Source organism: Parasteatoda tepidariorum, chromosome 6 (assembly GCF_043381705.1).
Source record: "Parasteatoda tepidariorum isolate YZ-2023 chromosome 6, CAS_Ptep_4.0, whole genome shotgun sequence".
NCBI classification, from domain to species: Eukaryota; Metazoa; Arthropoda; class Arachnida; order Araneae; family Theridiidae; genus Parasteatoda; species Parasteatoda tepidariorum.
The window spans coordinates 20308425-20328298 of NC_092209.1; the positions used below are offsets into that span (position 1 = coordinate 20308425).

A 19874-nucleotide genomic window follows, 5' to 3' on the forward strand; every position below is an offset into this window, starting at 1 on the left:
TGCTTTTATCTAAACGATGTATTGTATAAAGGCTAGATATGATAATCTTATCGCAATGGTGTTCTAAGAAAATAAGATCACCATCCTACTGTTTTCGCCCAGAGAACTTCAACCGATTTAATTGATACTTACTCACCGGATCACTCTAGATGAAGAAAAAGAATAATTTTTGCGAGTTCATTAAAAATTCAACTCATGTCTGCTGATGTGTAGAGGTTTTTGAACTCTTTATGCTCAAAAGTGTTGCTGAAAGAATATATATACAACTTTTAAAGTACCCCCAATAGTTTTATTACCTAGAAAAATTCCTTCTAGATACCACTACGTAGGTGAAGAATAATTGACTTGCAAATACTTCTGGTGCAACTTGTTCAAATGAGTACCTATATTTATCAGTTACGAAACAAAATTTTTTGGATATTTTACTGTCATGGTTTGTAGTCTTTGAGTAAAGGAGATGGTACAAAAGAATCATGCAAATTACTATCTTCTATTTGTAGTTATTTAAGTACTTTTTCACTTAACTTTTTCAGGAAAATTGGGCAAAAAAATATACCTCTTATTTTTCACAATAATATAAACCACTAAAATTGACTACTATTTTCTTAGACATACTTCATTATATTTTTTTAACACGTTGAATGTCATGGGGGTCACCGGTGAACGGCACTGAGTTTGTTCGTAGCTCCACGGGGGTCACCGGTGTCCGGCGAAGCCAAGATTATTAGAAACACATAATTCGAGTCAATTTTTAATGCTTTTAATTTTTTTATATATTATTAGCGTTACTAAAATGGTTTGAAGAAATTAATGCAATATAGAACACACAAAAGTAGTTTTGTTTATATACACAGAGATGCCAACTTGCTCCGGACAGCAAAGAAATATNTTCGAGTAAATTTTTAATGCTTTTAATTTTTTTATATATTATTAGCGTTACTAAAATGGTTTGAAGAAATTAATGCAATATAGAACACACAAAAGTAGTTTTGTTTATATACACAGAGACGCCAACTTGCTCCGGACAGCGAATGAATATTTTCAATTGGTAGTTTATTAATTGTGATTCTTGGTTTAATAAATTCAATTAAGTAGATTTTTATCCATCACTGTTTCTCCACTAATCCACCACTAAACAATTCGTAAGCTTATAAAATTCACCACTTTTATAAGATGTGTCGTGCTAAACCTTTTAAAAACTAGCAAATTCTGTGTAATATTTGCAAGTTTAATTTGTAGTTATTTACCGTTTGGCCAGACGGGCAAGCCATGTAAAATTAGCGTGTTATTCACCGTGTTAAATAAAGTTTTCTGCCCCGCAAAGAGTTAGACTGCCCCAGAAAAATGTCTTAAATCCCCTTTCAGTATTTCGCCATATGTATGAAACTATTTCAATGAAAGGAAGAAAAAACATTGAATAGAATTGTTGATGGAAACATTTTGATATATTTCCAGATTCCTGGATCTATAATATTTATTTGCTAGAACTGCATAACGAGTACAAATGTATAAAGCTATGAAAATTAATTTTCAATTCTTAAAAATAAGCTTAACAATGGTACATCAATAATAAAGATTTTTATTTTTTTGTCAAAAAACAAATAATCAAATTATGAAGAAGAAAAAAAATGTAAGAGCGAGGTAAAATGTGGAAACATATCCTGAAGAATCAACACTTAACCGTCCGAGGAATTTATGATAGTAACAAATTTCTCTTTACTTTCTAAATAGTAAAAAAAAACTTTGTTCGCAATGTTTTTACTTCTACAAGGACACGTATTCTTTCATTCACCGTTGTCTGGAAGTTGAGATAGAAGCGTATAGAAAAGACCACAAGAATTACTATACAACAAAACAATTGATTTTAAGACTGAGTTTAGAGTCAAGGTTACAAGTTTCAATAAAATGCTTTTGATGTTGAATTGTTCCTTAGATAACAACGGTTATGCTTGAGATGTTACATTATAGAGAAAAGGGAGAAAAAAAATCAGGACTAAATATTTCTTCCCTGGACATAAAAAGATCTGTTAAGAATAAAGTAAAAGAGAACGAAACTGACCTTAATTATATTTATAAGAAAAAAACTCTTCATTTCGTAAAACTTAGCTTAAAATAGTTATGAAAATTTTAAAATTAGCAAACGATGTTAGAAACAGAGCTCTATTAATTGTCCAATATATCAAAACAACGCACTTAAACTAGTTAATCAGATAAGCAATTTTTAACAGAAGGAAATTTTAAATAGAATATATTTTTAGGTGTTTTATTTTTTTTTTCTTACTCTTTTTAAATATTTTAACCCATTTAATCTTATAGCATAAACTGGGAAATACTGAAGAGGTAAAAGAAGTGATAGTATATTTAGCGCAGTTTTTAAAGTTTCGTTTCAGCTATCACTTTAATTTTAAAAATTCTTTCAGAAAGAATTTAAACATATTGGTAGCCAATGTAATGCAGAGATGCCATCTTGCTCTGGACAGCGGATAATTATATTCCAGTCGTAGTCTGTTAATTCGTACAGCCTCATATGTTGGAGGTAATGTGAAAATAAAACAGTCGGGTCACCACTTTTTTTTATTTTTTTGAAAAAAAGACTCTGCCTTTCAAGCATTAACCCTTTAGCGGGCCCTTTATTTCTAACAAAGGTAAATTAAAGTATTTTTGGAATTGAAATTGTTTTAAGAACAGTAATTGATATAAAAAAAAACTCACTTAGTTCATAAAAATGCCATTTTTTTGGTGGTAAATATGTTTAACATGACCTATTAGGAACTTACTGACTTTTATTTTTCTTTATTTATTAAATAAATTCCTTAAATGCTACAAACTTCAAAAGGAATTATGTATTTTATAACTTTTATACGTTTTTTAAAAGTGACAAGTGGTTACATATTTTATTCAAACTCACTTCAAGAAAGCTGAAAATGGAAGCCTAAATTAAAAGTGGTAAAACGTGGTGGTAAGTATACTTACCACGGCCTTCAAAAGGGTTACGATAAAATGAGTAAGTGGGACGATAAAATGGACGATAAAAAGTGGGACGATAAAATGAGTACCAAGCATGCTTGGGGGTTCCGCGTTCGGCTGACCATCCAACACCTGCTCCTGCACCCCGGAACCCAAGGTCAAAGAAATTGAGATGGACACTGTAGGCCTTGGCACTCTGTGTGCTGTCGCGCCATTGATTTTAGAAACATTTAGTATCTAGATTTGGAAATTAACCATAAGAAAAAAAAGTGGTAGTACATTCTCGTCTATGCTAAGTGTACTTTCACTAATTTAATTTTTCTGCTGTTATCAAGAGCTCTGAAGACGTCGATAAAATATTATTCATTTAGAGTTAATACTTTCTGCTGCGAACTTTTTAAACTACTCTAGTTCCTTGACTTGAAACGGTTATTTCCAAATTCGACTTTTTAAAAATGTATAATTATTTTAATTGAGATTCATTTAATGTTTTTAAGATGAAAAAGTAGCTCAAGAATGTTGACAGTTGATGATGATGTGGGGGGGATCTCTGCTACTCGCTTTTATCCCCCTTGCTGTAAGGTGTATCTTTTGTGAGTTGAGTTGTTGATGCTAAACTCTCCCTCAAGAATGTTAAGTAGCAAGTTCTATAGATAAAATAAATTTTATAAAAAAAAAACTAGTGTTTAACTAAATGGTTCGTGCATTGATAAGTCCAATTGTGCTTATACGTACCATTTTATTTCTTAAATAAATATTATTTTTCATGCTCAAAACTTTTTTTTTGTCTTAATGACTGTAATTTAAGTAAATTTCACTTAAATAAAACCACATTCTATAAAATTTCCAGTTGTACCTGAAATTGATTAAAAAATGAATCGATAACAAACATTTTCTTTTCGTTTGTATATGTTTGTTAGTTCAAGTTGCTCGGAATATTCGATCAACAAATGTTATACAATTTTTAGAAAATATTTATATAAAAAGTGGTAGAGCATTTACTCTTAAATGTATAGATCAGAACCACTTAGTTCTTCCGGATACTTTCGCTAGAATACGGATCCGGATACTTTAAGCTAGAACATTAGCACTGAATTAAAGTATAAAAATTCTATAACTTTCTTTTAATAAAGTACCTTTTGCATTATTGTAAACGAAGGCGTGTATTTGTTTCTGCAATGTTTTCGCAGGCAGAACTAACTGATAGTCCTAATGATAAGAAATAAGTATGTAAATAAGTTTATGAATGAGTTATCCATAAAAATTAAACTATTTGCTTTCATGGATTGTATCGGCGCTTTTAGATTTATAACAAAATTGTTCTAAAAATAAATAACCAACTGAGGACTACTAAGTTTTTTAGTAGTTTACATATACTTAGTTGTATAAGAAACGATGTTTATATTTAATTTATGTGTTGATTTTGTGTGTGTTTCTTTTTTAGCTGTTTGCCATCATATGCATGGGATGTGGATCACCGGTCGTCACCACTTACACCAACTTCTTCATGTTCGTCGTTGCCATCTATTTCATCATCACACTTGTGTTTTGTGTTATCTACTTCTTCACGATAAAGAGGCTCCTTCCCAAAATACCCTGGTTGTTAATTGTAAGTTTCAAAAGATGCTGATTTAGGTTGACATCAGGTAGTAATATGCTCATCATATTTAGCATTATGCTGCATAATGTACACATCATGTTGCATTATGTTCACATTATGTAACATCATGTTCGCATAATACTATCTATTTCATCGTTGCCATTTATTTTATTATCACTCTTTTGTTTTGTGTCATCTACTTTTTCCCAATGAAAAGGTTCCTTTACAAAATCCCTGTTTGATGATTGCAAATTTCAAAACATATTGAATTAGGTTGACATATGCTCAAATTATTTTGCATTATATTCACATTATGCTGCACAATGTACATAGTGTAATTCATTATGTTCATCAAATATGACATTATGTTCACATTATGTTGTATTATGTGCTCAATAAGTAGTAAATCATTTTTGCAAGAAAAAAAAAGGAAAAATATATACCATATTTAAACATTTTTTAACTTTTTCGGAGCAGCAAATTTTCCTTGGAAATTTTAGCGGGCTCGAATCCCGCTCTTATCCTGGATGTATCTTCGTGCTGTCTTTCTCTGTATTTTGCTATCTGTTCTTTTATTTGACAAAGATTTATAAGCCTAAATTGAGCACACAAACCTGAAAACATATGTAATTCCAATAAACCAAACAAACCTCACTCGTGGTGAGGCTTTTAAAATGTTGGCAAAATTACCATTAATTCTGAAAGCTTTAGTTTTCAATTGTTTACCACTCTTTGAAACAGCGTAGTTGTTAGCAGTCTTGCTAAGTACACCAGCATAGCTTATAAGATTTTCCGTGACGCAGACCTTCCTATGACACACCAGCATGATATTTAGAATTTTAAGCTAAATGTAAACTACACGTAAATATTCAGTGAATTAAGTTTCCATTGGCATGGAATTTTTACTCGACTATTAAAATTAGAAAACACGAACGCAAATTAAGTATTGTTCATTAAGATTTCTAATAGTTCAATAGTAAAGGTTTAAACGTACGGTTTACACCGTGTTGTAACTTATTTTAAAGAAGTTTTTCTTCTTCTGTTCATAAAAAAATTTAATTTATTGACACACATTTTTTGTATTTCTCTTAAAATTTCCAATTTATTTGAATAATTACATGATTGCAAGATGAAATAATAATAAAATGAAAAGTAAAAATTGGTTTAAGCTATAGCACTCTTTACGATATGAAGAAAAAAATAATTCATGGCTCTTGACGCAACCTATCAAAATTGAGTGTTAAGGTTAAATCTTAGGTAACGAGTTTTAAATGCTTTTATGGTTGACCCCCCTCCCAGATTAATCCATTCGTATAAAGCTATTAGTTCATAATCGATCATGAGATTAACCGATTCTAATGCACATCTACTTATCGGCCATCTGAGGAACTTGAACCAAACTGTTAATCTGAGATAACGTTATATGTGACTTTAAAGCTTGTAAGATAAGTAGTTAAACTCGAAATTTATGAACTAAACATTTTCAACTTATTCTAAAACAGATTAAAATGTCTTATTTTTTTTCACTGTGAAAACGAAAAAATAATTTATTTCAGTTCTATTTGCCTGTTACTAGTTATGAAATAGAATTCTAGCCTAACCAAAATCATTGCTTATGAGTCAAAATTTCCCGATTCAATTTAGTTTATTTTTGATAACATATTTATTACAAGTTGTCTTCGGTATCTTTGGTATCTGAATTCACAATCTTAATGATTAGCACAAAATTACAGTTCCGCATTGCTTCTGATGTCTTCGGCAATGTTTTCATATATGACAATAACGTTGTAGTACAAATGGGGGGGAGGGGAGAAAGAAATCTTGCTCGAACTCGCAGTTTTTCGGTTCCCTAAAATAGTATAGTATTTTCAAATCGAAATCCAGAATGATGAAAAAATAATACATCTTGTCACCAATTTTTACTTTTCTAATATATATATATATATATATATATATATAAAAGTAAATAGGAAATAATAGGATAAAATCATATAGGAAGGTTAATAACCGCACAATGGCTCTCCGTGCTTGGCAGATCCCTTAAAACCATTGCAATAGTATTTTAAAGTGAAAACATTCGTGCCTCATTGGTATAAGCTCTCATAATTCATACTTTTAACTTATTTAATTAACAAGTAAAAATGATAAGATAGCTTTGATAAAAGATCAAGACCAAGAGGATGCAAAATTGTACACCCACCAACCTGTAACTCTCTTTTGATTTGGTTAAGGAATCGAGTGTCGCGACCCAGACCAATTGGCCCATAAGCCAAAATGATGTCCCGTGGTTGCGCAGCAACCCTCCCAGCACGGACGACCAAGCAATTTGCGAACACAAGGGAAGCCCCTTGTGTCCGCAAATCCCTTTTGATTAATAGCAACTTAAAAAAGATATGTCCTTACGTATTTAAAGTGCAAATTGGAGGCATAATGATTATTTTTAAATTATTTATTTAACAAGAAAAAATGATAAGATTGCTTTGATACAAGATCAAGACAAAGAGGATACAAAATTGTACACCCACCAACCTGTAACTCTCTTTTGATTAATAGCAACTTAAAAAATATATGTCCTTGCGTATTTAAGCATAATGATGCATAATGATGGAGGCATAATGATGGTGCATACATTAGTCGCTACGAGGGAAAAGGAAATTGCGTCATACATATTGTATTGTACAATTTGTTTCTTTCTTACTTTGTTTGTTTTTACAATATATAGGGGAGAGTGGGGTCAATTGTAACAGGGTACGATTGTAACAGAGCAAAAATTTCGAGTGTAGGGTTTTAGATTTGGTTCTTAGATGGCGCACAAGGTGTATTTAATAAATCTACATGTACACCCCTGCTGGCAACCATTTCCAGGTNCTAGCTTAATAAGGATATATATATATATATATATAAAAGCGAATTGGAAATAATAATAGGATAAAATCAAATAGGAAGGCTAATAACCGCACTATGGCTTTCCGTGCTTGGCAGATCCTTTAAGCCTTTAATGAGCCATTTATTTCCGGTAAAGGTAAATTAATATATTTTTGGAATTGAAAATGTTTTAAGAATTTTTATTTGATGTAAGAAAAGAAAAACTCATTTAGTTTATAAAAATGCCATTTTTTGGTGATAAATATATTTAACACGATCTGTTAAGAACTTATTGACTTTTATTTTTCTTTATTTATAAAATAAATTTTACAAATGCTGCAAACTTCAAAAAAAGGAATTATGTATTTTATAACTTTTATACGTTTTTTAAAAACTAACAAATCGTTACCAATTTTATTCAAACTCACTTCTAGAAAACTGAAGTTAATAATAAATGGAAACCTAAATTAAAAGTGGTAAAAAAGTAGAGGTAAATATACTTCCCACGGCCTTCGAAAGGGTTAGAACCATTGCAATAGTATTTTAAAGTGGAAACATTCATACTTCATTGGTATAAGCTCTCATAATTCTTACTTTTAACTTATTTAATTAACAAGTAAAAATGATAAGATTGCTTTGATAAAAGATCAAGACCAGGGGGATAAAAATTACACACCCACCAACCTGCAGCTCTCTCTTGGTTAATAGCAGCTCGAAAAATATACGTCATTACGTATTTAAAGTGCAAATTGGAGGCATAATGATGGTACGCACATTAGTCGCTGCGAGAGTCCCCTATATCTGGGAGAGAAAAATTGCGTTGTAAATATTGTACTGTACAATTTGTATCTTTCTTACGTTGTTTTTGCAATATATATTTTATTTATTAATTCCATCAATAAAACTCATGCATTATATTACGCGATTTCAGGAGCTGTGTGCCACTGGTGTTGGAACCGTGCTGTATTTCATTGTGTCTGTGGCTCAGCTGGGTGCCACGAATAGAAGAGATTATCATTATGCACTTACACATCATGGATACTATTCATCTTACATAGCTGCTGGGGTCTGTATATTAAATATTCTCTTCATATATAAGTTTCATTAGCTCTCATAATTCTTACTTTAAGCTTATTTAATTAACAAGTTAAAATGATCAGTTTCTTTTGATAAAATATCAAATTCGTTATTAAAATTCTGCATGTATAGTTAAATCAAAATTCGAGTTGAGTAAACAAATTATCAAAGTCATTAAATTAAACGATTAAATCAGTTGAGGTTCCAGTTATGAATTAAAAAGATAAAAACAGTTTTTGAAGTAAAAATTGATGAATTCATGACTCTGAAATGAGCAGACGAGAATCACAGTTTCTCCTCAAAATTAAAATACTAACTTCTTTTACAAATAAGATTTTGATCAACATATTAGGATTTCTGGTTTAAATTAGAGCATAAAAGCTAAATAAGGCATTATTTTAAATTAATTCAATACCAAACTTATAAACATAGAAATTTTATAAAACTATGTTGCGATATTTACTTTTTCAAAAACTGCAGTTACAAATATTTATTCAAAAAACTGAAGCCCTCAAAATTTGGCTATTGATGACGAACATAGATGTAAGTTTCTCTATTTTTTTTTTTTTTTTNATTAATCATTCTTTTTTTTTTTTAATTTTTTTTTTTTTACACTTATAAATATTCATTTGGATCGTATGCGAAGTGATTATTTCTCGTATATTTCTTGATTCTGGGTCAGAAACTAACTGAGTTAACTGTTGTAGTAGAATTTTATTTCAACTCTTACAGTCGAAAAAAGAAATTTATTATTTCTGTAAACGTAAATCCGTAGGGCTGTTGTTTGTTCTGAGGGAGAAAAAACTGGGTGAAAAATCATTTAATTTCTAGCTGATTTTTGTAAGTAATAAATATCCGCGATTGCAAAGATTTATTAAGTTATTTTCAACCATAGGAAACAGCCGTTGTACATGCATCAACACTTTTAATAAGTCTGGGTTGCCTTGGTTCAAACATGCAAAGTAATACTAAAATATACAAGTATTTAAAGAGCGAAAGGAACTGCGAAAGTAGCAGCGGAAACTGAAAGCAGAGCAGAGATATTAAATTTATATACATTTCAATACTATTTGAAACCTACATTTGAAACTAACGATTCATAAAATTTCACATATATGCACTTATAAGTTTCAATATTTAGAGACACAATACTTAAGTCGCTTATTTTAATACAAACTGGTAATTAAATGTATAAAAGCCAAAGAATAGATGAGAGAATAAAAAAAGATGAACCATAACAAAGTTAGTAAAAATAAATTAAGTATAGTAAACCAAGATGCAGTATTTAAAAAAAAAATACGCCTGTGATAAATAATTATTTCTTTTCTATTGTTCTTTACGGCTTTTACTATTAGAAGTTAAGAGATGCCAATTTGCTCCGGACACCAAATATATTTTTTAAAGTGGTAGTTTATCAATTGTGATTCTTGGTTTAATAAATTCAATTTAGTAGATTTTTATCTACCACTATTTCTAAATAATTCGTAGGCTTATATAATTCACCGCTTACCTTTTAATAAATAAGCAAAAATAGTCAAATATTTGCAAAATTTATTTTGTAGTTATTTAAAAATTTTATAATTAATTCGGCGAGTCCGGAGCAGTTGGCATCTCTGGAAGTTTAATTAGAGTTAGAAATACGAAAAAGCAATGATTCGATTCAAGTTACAAACTTATACACGTATGATTTTTGGACAGTATGGTGTATTTCATACAATGGCTGTTCTGTTCTGAATCCCCAAGAATATGTGGGTGGATATCCCAACATCTCATAGAAGAGAGAATATTTTCACATGGTTTACCATAAACAAGAAGATCTGTCCTTAGTTGCCCTTACTTAGTGACTTCGTTCTTATTTTCCCCCCACTTCGCAGCACAGACATCCGAACGCTGTTACATCTTGCTTACTTTAACTCCACTGCGCAGTTTATGTTCGTACCTTCGGACTACAAAAGTGAAAGATTTTCCTGCAAATGCATTCGCTCTTGTAGGAAGTGTTGAGTATCCTCATTGGTTCTGTATATCCCCATGGACAGGCGGAATTGAAGACTGCTATTATCGAAACCTAGAATAATATTGTTGCTACTACCCTTCAGAGATTGGTATATGGTGTGCAACATTGAAGATTTAAAATCATATATAAATATAACTGATATATTAGGTATTAACAGAAACGACTTTATTTCGGTTGGACGCTTTTTTTCCTGTCCCATATGGGACAGGAAGTGAGTTATTGCTTTAAAATCTGTTTATGTCCAACATAGACTTTCTTAATGTACATGTTCCGATCTCATTAGTTTCTTCTGTATCCCGTTATGGCACAAACTCAAGGTGACTTTATTTCAGTGGGACACACTGCATTAGACGATGTGAAATAGCAAATCTTTTTTTAAAGAATTAAGAAAATTAAAAATTAAAAAGTTTAACTTGAAAATTTAAAATTTATTATGAAATTAAAAAAAGTTTAGTTACAAGTTTATAAACAAAAATTTAAGTTTTATAAGAGGTTAAATTTGAAATTTAATTCATTATACAATTTAACAACCGGGCTGGCCGTTAAAGACATACCGATTATAAAGAGGGCATCGTTGGCTCAGGTTCCCACCTTTTTTCAGAAGTAAAGTGAAGGTTTAATTGCGTTCAACGAGCTCGTTAACCATTTAAACGCGCATAATAATGGATAAGTCAAATTTTTAAGCCCAATGGGTGACAAAAGTAATTAAATCTAATTAATTTAATCACAAATGTTTACTGCTTTTTCAATGAATGCACTTCCACATTATTATAAAATGTAAATACGGCAAAAAAAATTTTGTACATTTTGCTAGTTCAATTACTCGTAGTATGTGCATTTCAAAAAGCGGTCTGAGATACTTCATTAGAGGGGCATTGAGCCAACGTTCAAGAGATCGTGAGTTCGATCCCCACGGGCCAAAGACACCCCGTGCTGTAAATGATGACTGGTGCACGTTCAATCTGTAGAGTCACAAAGTCTCCATTGTGATCTGGGGATGTATTAATGGGTCCACCCTATAAACGAGTTGTGAAGTATGTGTGTGGCAGAAGTCGAATTCTTGACCATAGATGGGCCTCTGGAAAACAAGAACCTCACTCCCTTTGCAACTATTGGCATGCGACAACAGCATTGTAAAAAGCAGTAAAAAAATACCGGTAATTGTTACTGAGAAATAATTATAGTAAATCAAAAGTTAAAAATTATTCTAAAATCTTCATAAAATAAAGAAAAACACGCAAGATAATAAATTTCATACTACTTGCTGAGGAAAATAAATTTAATTTTGATAAAATTTAGTATGGAAGCATTTTATCCGTATTTGCCAAATTCTTATTTTGAAGAAACGGAAAAAGTGTCTTTTAAAAAATGGGTTAGCAAGTTCATATATATGTGCGAAAAAATGTTATTCACTCAATTAAAACAGAGATGCCAACTGCTCCGGATACACCAAAATAATTAATAAAACGATAAATAAACTACAAACTAAAGTTTGCAAATATTTTACTATTAATGCTTGCTTTTTAATAGCTACAGCATGGCATAACTACCATAATGTGGTGAATTATATAAGCCTACGAATTGTTTAGAAATAATGGTGGATAAAAATCCACTAAATTAAATTTATTAAACCAAGAATCACAATTGATAAACTGCCACTTTAAAATGTCAGAGATGCCAACTTGCTCCGGACAGCAAATATATATTTTAAAGTGGTAGTTTATCAATTGTGATTCTTGGTTTAATAAATTCAATTTAGTAGATTTTTATCCGCCACTATTTCTAAATAATTCCTAGGCTTATATCATTCACCACTTTATGATACTTCTTTTATGATATGCCTTTTAAAAAGCAAGTAGAAATAGTCAAATATTTGCAAAATTTACAGTTTATTTTCTTACCGTTTCTTTAATTATTTTGACGTGTCCGGAGCAGTTGGCATCTCTGAAATGTATATTTGCTATGCGGAGCAAGTTGGCATAAACTTAGCAATTATGTGATAATTAACTAGATAATCAAAAAGTATATAATTTTATGTAATTAAAATATTCTGGTTGATAGGGATATTCAGCTTCTGCAATTGTAAGAGCTAAGAATGAAAGATTTGAGTTACCAGTCTGTAACAGTTTGAAAAAAAGTTATGTTCCACAAATATGTAACATTAGCGCACCTGGTTATAGAAAATTTTGTGTCTGTTATGTTAAATTTGTGCTATATCAAATAGCATGTGTATTATTAAATAAAAACAAGTTCATTAAATGTATCAATCTAACCCATTAATTCCTCAATCGTATAAATGCAGAGATGCCAACGTGCTGCAGACAGCAGATAAATAATTTCAAGTGATAGTCTTTTAATGTACGATTTCTTATTTTGTAAATTTGATTTATAGGGTTTTTACTCACCACTACTTCTAAATAATTCAAAAGCTTATGTCATATGCCACTTTGCAGCAGTTAAGCTAAGCCCGGTGAAATTTTTGAAGATGAATATGGACACTTCCATTGCTGGTCCAAAAGAGGAAGTTATTGCACGCTCAGCGATTTTAAAGTGCCCGAAGGAGCTNTGTTTCTTTTATATTTGTGATGGAACTTTAAGGTTAGCAGTCTATGTAGTGGCTTTTATAATATTTCTTTCTGTTGGACTGCCAACTTTCTACGCTTTATGAAGAAATTCCTTCTAGTGGTAGCTAAATTTATGTTTTAATGTATAATTCTTACTTTTGTAAACTTGGTTTGAAGTTACTTTCCGCAACAATACATGCAAATTATTCAAAAGTTCATAAGAAACGCCAGTTTGTTTCAGCTATCTCGTGGTGAGGTTTTTAAAATATTGGCCAAATTACTAAAAATTCAGAAAGCTTCAGTTTTTAATTCTCTACGCCTTTATAAAATATTTTGCTAAAAGCATAGAAGTTGGCAGCCCTGTTTCCGTTACGTGTCACTTCAACGTTGAAAGGGTAGTGACTTTAAAAAGAAAACTTCCGATCCAAATGTAAATATTTTTGTCGTGAAACATATAGCAATAGGTAGAACAGTACTTTCTTGCTTGAGCAAGAATCCTTACAAATAAGCACTTGCGCCACCCCTTTTTTTAATTTTAATTAAACCTCGAAATGAGGGGGCCCTAGGCCTGGGCCTCTCTGACCTTACAATAAATCAGGTCTTGCTTTCTATTTGGATCCGGATGTTATAAGAAATGCCAATAATAGTAATAAATTAGAAAAGTGATAAAATTTATATGAAAATAAACTATCTTTCCCTCATCTATGCAGAGATTTTATCTATATTGTACTTGTGCTTTTGCTGAGGTAGATTATTGAGTCCCTGTACGCGAAGTGGACATTTTATCTATATTCATAACCATCAATATTCTAATGATGCTAATTTAACTATTTAAAATGGTGTCAAAGTTAAAACTTTCATAATTGATTCTTAATTTTATAAATTCGATTTTAAACAATTTTTACAAAAAACCCTTTAGTCAATAATTATAATTTAAGTCAATAGTTACTAGTCAATACTTTATAAAAATCAGCTGATGAAAACTTCCCCATTAACCCCTCTTTGCACCACCGCCAAAACCCGACTCGTGACTTTTCACCACTAACCGAACTCAGCTGACAAAGGGGCGTTAATGGGGAGGGAAAAATCTAAAACATGCTTTTAAAGTTGGTCAAAAATTATTCTTCTTAATTCAAATCTCAATTCACTCTAAGTAGAAAAAAATTTTACAATCTCATAATCACTAATTAATCCCACTTTGATAATTAATAATGATTTTTTTTTTATCTCAGTGCTTTGGAATTTTCAATTTTGCTGCATATGGAGCTGGTACATTTTTCTTATTCATGGAATGGAAGCAGTCAAGAACACCAGCAACATCTACTGCAGTGGCGCCACCAACAGCTACTTCAAATAATCATTGATGGTCTTAATGAGTTGAAAGCTTGACTGTAAGCTTATTGGAGATGCAAAAAATTTTGTAAAAAGAGGCGTTTGCAAATACCTATTTTGTTTTCCTGCTTGAATTATTGATAGTTGTGACGAGATTGGCAAGTCTCTGTGGTTTGGGGATATGATCTTTAGAAGATGTAAAAATTGTTGGCATTTAAATCGTGAAGGGTCATTGTGTGAAAAAGCAAACGATTCATTTCATCATATTAGACTCAACAAAAAAATGAATTCATCTTATTATCCTTTATAGTTCACAATATACAGCTAATCATGGTGATTAATTTTATAATAAATTTTCTTGTGCAAAAATGTCAAGTGTATTATCGTGAAATTGTATTGCAATTAGGAAATTTTAAAACTGCTCACTTCCTTCAAGAAAAGTTTAATAAAGAAAATTGTATAATCATCTTGAAACTATTTTTTTCTACAATCAGGAAAAATTATTACGAACATTGTAAGCCTTCTGAAAATATATAATTGCTGAAAAAGAGAGCATTAATTTTGAGAGTATTTTTCTTCGAAGTTGAAAACTTTTTGTTGAATTATAATTATTCAGCAAACTAAGAATTTAAATGAAAACTAAAAAGAATTCAAAACTTTAAAGAAAGTTTATCTATAAATTCTAAAGTCAGTATCTTTATTCATAACTTTGACATTTTGGACTTTTTAAAGAAATTAATATTTTTACAGAATTCAGAAAAATTAATGTTCTTTTTTATTGCGATGCTCTTAAATTATCTTAAAAACACTATCATAAATTATAAGCATGTCTGTTTCCATTTTAAAATTCATATTTTGTAATTTAGCAACAATATATATTTAAATGACTGATTTAAAAATTAATACTTTTTGAAAAATCTGTAAAAAATGCCCCTGTGCCTTTATATTTAACACGTAGAAATTCAACTGTTTATCAAATTTACTAAATACTAAAATCAACATAAATTCTTATTTAATGCAACTTTATATTAAAGTCTAAAAATAATATGCTTTCTTCATTATACATTTTTCAATATCTTGCGAAATAAATGCCCTGAGGAAAGTTTTTCCAACATCGCAAATATTTACTGATATTATATATGGTCTGATATTATACACGAAGACTGATTTTTTTTACTCTGTTTTTATCGCGAAGCTTGTTTAAACTAACAGAATTTCTAAAACGCTTTATATCCAAGATAAATACACCATTAAAAATTATTTTATGTTTTTTAATTAATGATTCTTAAGGCAACATACTCCCGCAATAATTTTTATTTTTGTTTTTTGTTCTTTTTCAGAGCATTTTTTTAAAATAAAATTTTCGAATGAAAATTTTATTCATAAATTATAAACAAGCCCACAACCCAACGTTGAAAACTATTGTTTTAAAATTTGATTACTATTGAAATCTGCACTAATTATTTTTCCCAGCTAAAAAAAAAACATTTAGTGAATAATAAAGAATATAGGTTTCTACATGATTTAAATATTCTGAATTAATATCACCCCCAAACGTTCTTTTTTTTTCCATTATGTGAAAATTCAATCTACAAAACCAGAAAGAAATTTTACTTTTCACTTTTACATATGACGTTATGTTTTATAAATGTTTTATGTTAAAAGTAAATGATTACTTTCTCTGAATGATTTTTTATATCAAAATGTTGTAAAAGGATTCATCCAATTTATACAAATATATTACATTGAAATATTGTACGAATTGTTAGAAAATGAAATTTTTATAACCTCTGTGTGTGTGTGTTTTTATTTTATTTATTATTATTATTCCAAAAAATTATTTGGAAAGGTGTTTTTAAACATACATTCTTCTAAGAAAAAAGGGAAATTTCATGAAAATTATTAAAAATTATTTGGGAGGATGTTTTTAAAGTCGGATGTTTTCTTCTAAGAAAAAATATCTAGAAATTTCATGAAAATTATTAAAAATTATTTGGGAGGATGTTTTTAAAGTCGGATGTTTTCTTCTAAGAAAAAATATCTAGAAATTTCATGAAAATTATTAAAAATTATTTGGGAGGATGTTTTTAAAGTCGGATGTTTTCTTCTAAGAAAAAATATCTAGAAATTTCATGAAAATTATTAAAAATTATTTGGGAGGATGTTTTTAAAGTCGGATGTTTTCTTCTAAGAAAAAATATCTAGAAATTTCATGAAAATTATTAAAAATTATTTGGGAGGATGTTTTTAAAGTCGGATGTTTTCTTCTAAGAAAAAATATCTAGAAATTTCATGAAAATTATTAAAAATTATTTGGGAGGATGTTTTTAAAGTCGGATGTTTTCTTCTAAGAAAAAATATCTAGAAATTTCATGAAAATTATTAAAAATTATTTGGGAGGATGTTTTTAAAGTCGGATGTTTTCTTCTAAGAAAAAATATCTAGAAATTTCATGACTGAATTATTTTAAAGATATAACCTCTAATTCATTTTAAACGGTATTTTCGGTTCTGATAAAATATTATATAAAAGTGATGCACCCTATATTTTTCACTTAAGGTGTAAGAAAAATGCAATTATTTTCTTCATTTTAGTAGATTTAACGTACTTATTAATTCTTAAAACTACACCGTACGTACGTCGTCGGTCTACCAAAACGAGTGAGTCATTCCCTCTGCAAAAGATCAAAATTTTGATAGCATACCTTCGGATCACCCTCAGGGATATCTCCCTTACCGTCACCAATAGTTCAGTGTGCAGCTCTAGCTCGACGAGAATAAAGTAATACTACTGCTAATTTTTATTTTAATTATATTTTTGTGTCAGTCAGTTTGCTTGTGCCGGGCAGTGGTCAAAATATTCAATAGTAATATAATGGTGCTAAATTTTGCTTTCAGCATCTTGTAAATAGATGTAATAGTAAGGCCATTAGGCACAAAACAGTTGAAATTTGAGCACTCAAGCTGGTGTTCAAATTTCAACTGGAAGTGGTCAAAATTTCTGTTGACGATTAATTGTAAATGGGGATAATTCCTGTTTGCAGCCGTCGTGAAACGATTGAAACTTACATCATCAGCAGGCACCAAGTGTTGTGACCTAATCACTCTAGCTAGTTGGAAAATGGCCGAAATTTAGAATGACGATAAATTCTACATACAGTTCATTCTATATCTAAAGCTCTACTTAATGAGATTATTTAATTACTTCAGTAATTAACTATAAGGCTAGATCTTAGTAAGAAATGTCTTCCACAGACATGACTTATCTATAAACAGGCTTCGAATTTAAAAAAATTAAAAATTCTTGCCAAATTTGAGATTTCAGTGTTTTCCATTAGTTTATTAAGGGTAACCCATTTTCTTCATTTTCAAAAACTTAAGTCTTTATTGTAAGGAAAAGTCTGAGAATGACCCACGCACGTTTTCATTTCTCCAAACCGTCGTAGTGTTTAAATTAAACAACAAAAAAACGATATTTTTTCAATTTTCTGGAACAAATTAATTTCAAAATAAGTAAATTCCAATTTTTCGAGACTGTGATGTTATTAATTTATAACGAAATTACTGCAATATATGTAGGCGAAGTACTCCATATAAAATTGCTCGTTGCTACGACGTTATTAACTGATAAAAAAAATATGCTAGTACTTTCAAAATAGAGAATTTTTAGATTTTCTTAACGGTGTGCGTTTTGGGACTTAGCATTTTAGAGATATACTTCGAATTTTTAGAAATTGTCATTGAATATCTCCAAAACTGATTTAAATAAAATTTACTTTTAAAATACTTCCACTCCCCAACTATTTATCACTACAATGTGAAATTTGCGATCACAACGCTCGAATACGCCATCTGGAGAGAAGACCGGTTCCATATCTTGACCCTTGCCCCGTCTCTCTCCTTTTCTCAGTTGCATGGGAATGTACTATGGTATTTTCTGTATTTCAAAGTCAAAAATATTTTCTAAAATTTCCCCGGCGCTTTCCTTAAGAAATTTGTAAAATGCAATATTGAGTTATAGTTTCCTAACTTAGTTTTTAATATATTTGAAATTCAAGACGGAAGCTTACGTACTAACTTCTCCTATGCCTACCCACCCTCTAAAAGTGAAAGCATGCGAACTGTTGCCATATTTAGAGAGTTATACTCTGAACAATCTGTAGCCCATTTCGATCGCCTAGTCATTGTTTTACTATGAAAATCATCGAAAGACGAAAGCTGTATCTATCTATCATTTGCTGATCGCAATATTTTTTTCTCTTCCCAAATAACAAAAAAAAATTTATGTGTTATCAGGAATATTAAATTGTCACACTTTTTTTTCTAGATATATTACTTAATAATTAACGAATGATTTACGAATGCATTAGTTCACATCGTATTAAAAAGATTCATTTTTTTATTAATTAAAATGTGCAGGACCAAGGTTTCTACCGGTCACGGATTTGTTCCAAATTCAATGATTTTCAATGTTTAGACTGTACACAATGGTTCTTCAAGGAAAAGTAATAAAATTTAAATAACTTTGGAAGCTCATAGCTCTAACATACAAACCATGGAACATCTATACCAACTTTTGCTGGATTAGTTTAGTGCTTTTCATCAAATAAGTTGTGCAGTCCACATGCATCAAATAAGCGTCTACTTAGTGTGAAAATTAATACTACGTTGTGATGTAGGGCTGCAAGTTTGTCACGGGAAAAAAGATTCCAAAATCGCGGGAAATTTTGAAAATTACACAAATTCTAAACATGTAAAAATTTATTATATAAATGATGCAAAAGACAGAAATTGCTCAAATGATAAAAAAAAGTCTAAAAATACACAACAAAAATATTTCTTTGAATTTCAAGCAACATTAATATTTTTATTTAAATGAACAGAATTTTGGTACAAAGTATTGTACATTGTCAGATTATTCTCATTCATGCTTCGTCTTTCATCACTTTATACATTTTTATACCTAGAAAACGATCTTTCTGCGTCAACGCTGTTTTTAGGCACCGACAAACTTCGACAGGCCGCTTTTGCCAATTTTGGAGCGTTCGGTCTTTGATTTCCAAAACTCGATCAATTTTCCTTCACCAACGTGCAATTCCTTGACCCTGGACCGTTGCTTTGTAAGAAGTAATTGTTGTGAAAACTTAAACATTCTACATTCAAACTACTAGTTACAAGTCCCTACTAACTACTAGTCCCTCCCCCCTTCACCTAAGAAACTGATCCATATTTAAGAAATCACAAGAAGCCGCCTAGGAAAAATTAACTGGATATGTAGAAAGGCAGTAGAAATTTCATTGCCCAGCGCAATAGCATGTATAACAATTTTTCTGTCAAAGATTTGATTTATAACATTTTCCTTCTTTTGCGATTCCAATTTCTTTTGTACTCTTACTGACTTCAGGGAGGTAATTACCCTCCTTAAGTGTAGAAAGACCACCTTACTTGACAAGGAC

At 30.3% G+C, this 19874-nt stretch overlaps 1 protein-coding gene across 1 annotated transcript in view; it reads left to right on the top strand.

The window, feature by feature from the left end:
- LOC107445542 (CKLF-like MARVEL transmembrane domain-containing protein 4) overlaps positions 1–16210 on the top strand; it is a 46376-nt gene extending 30166 nt beyond the window's left edge. Inside the window, exons 2-4 of the mRNA XM_021144308.3 lie at positions 4412–4576; positions 8364–8498; positions 14320–16210. Of these exons, the coding sequence (XP_020999967.1) occupies positions 4412–4576; positions 8364–8498; positions 14320–14451 (432 nt within the window). The 3' untranslated portion in view covers positions 14452–16210. The remainder of the gene's footprint in view (positions 1–4411; positions 4577–8363; positions 8499–14319) is intronic.
- Positions 16211–19874: the final 3664 nt, after the last annotated feature.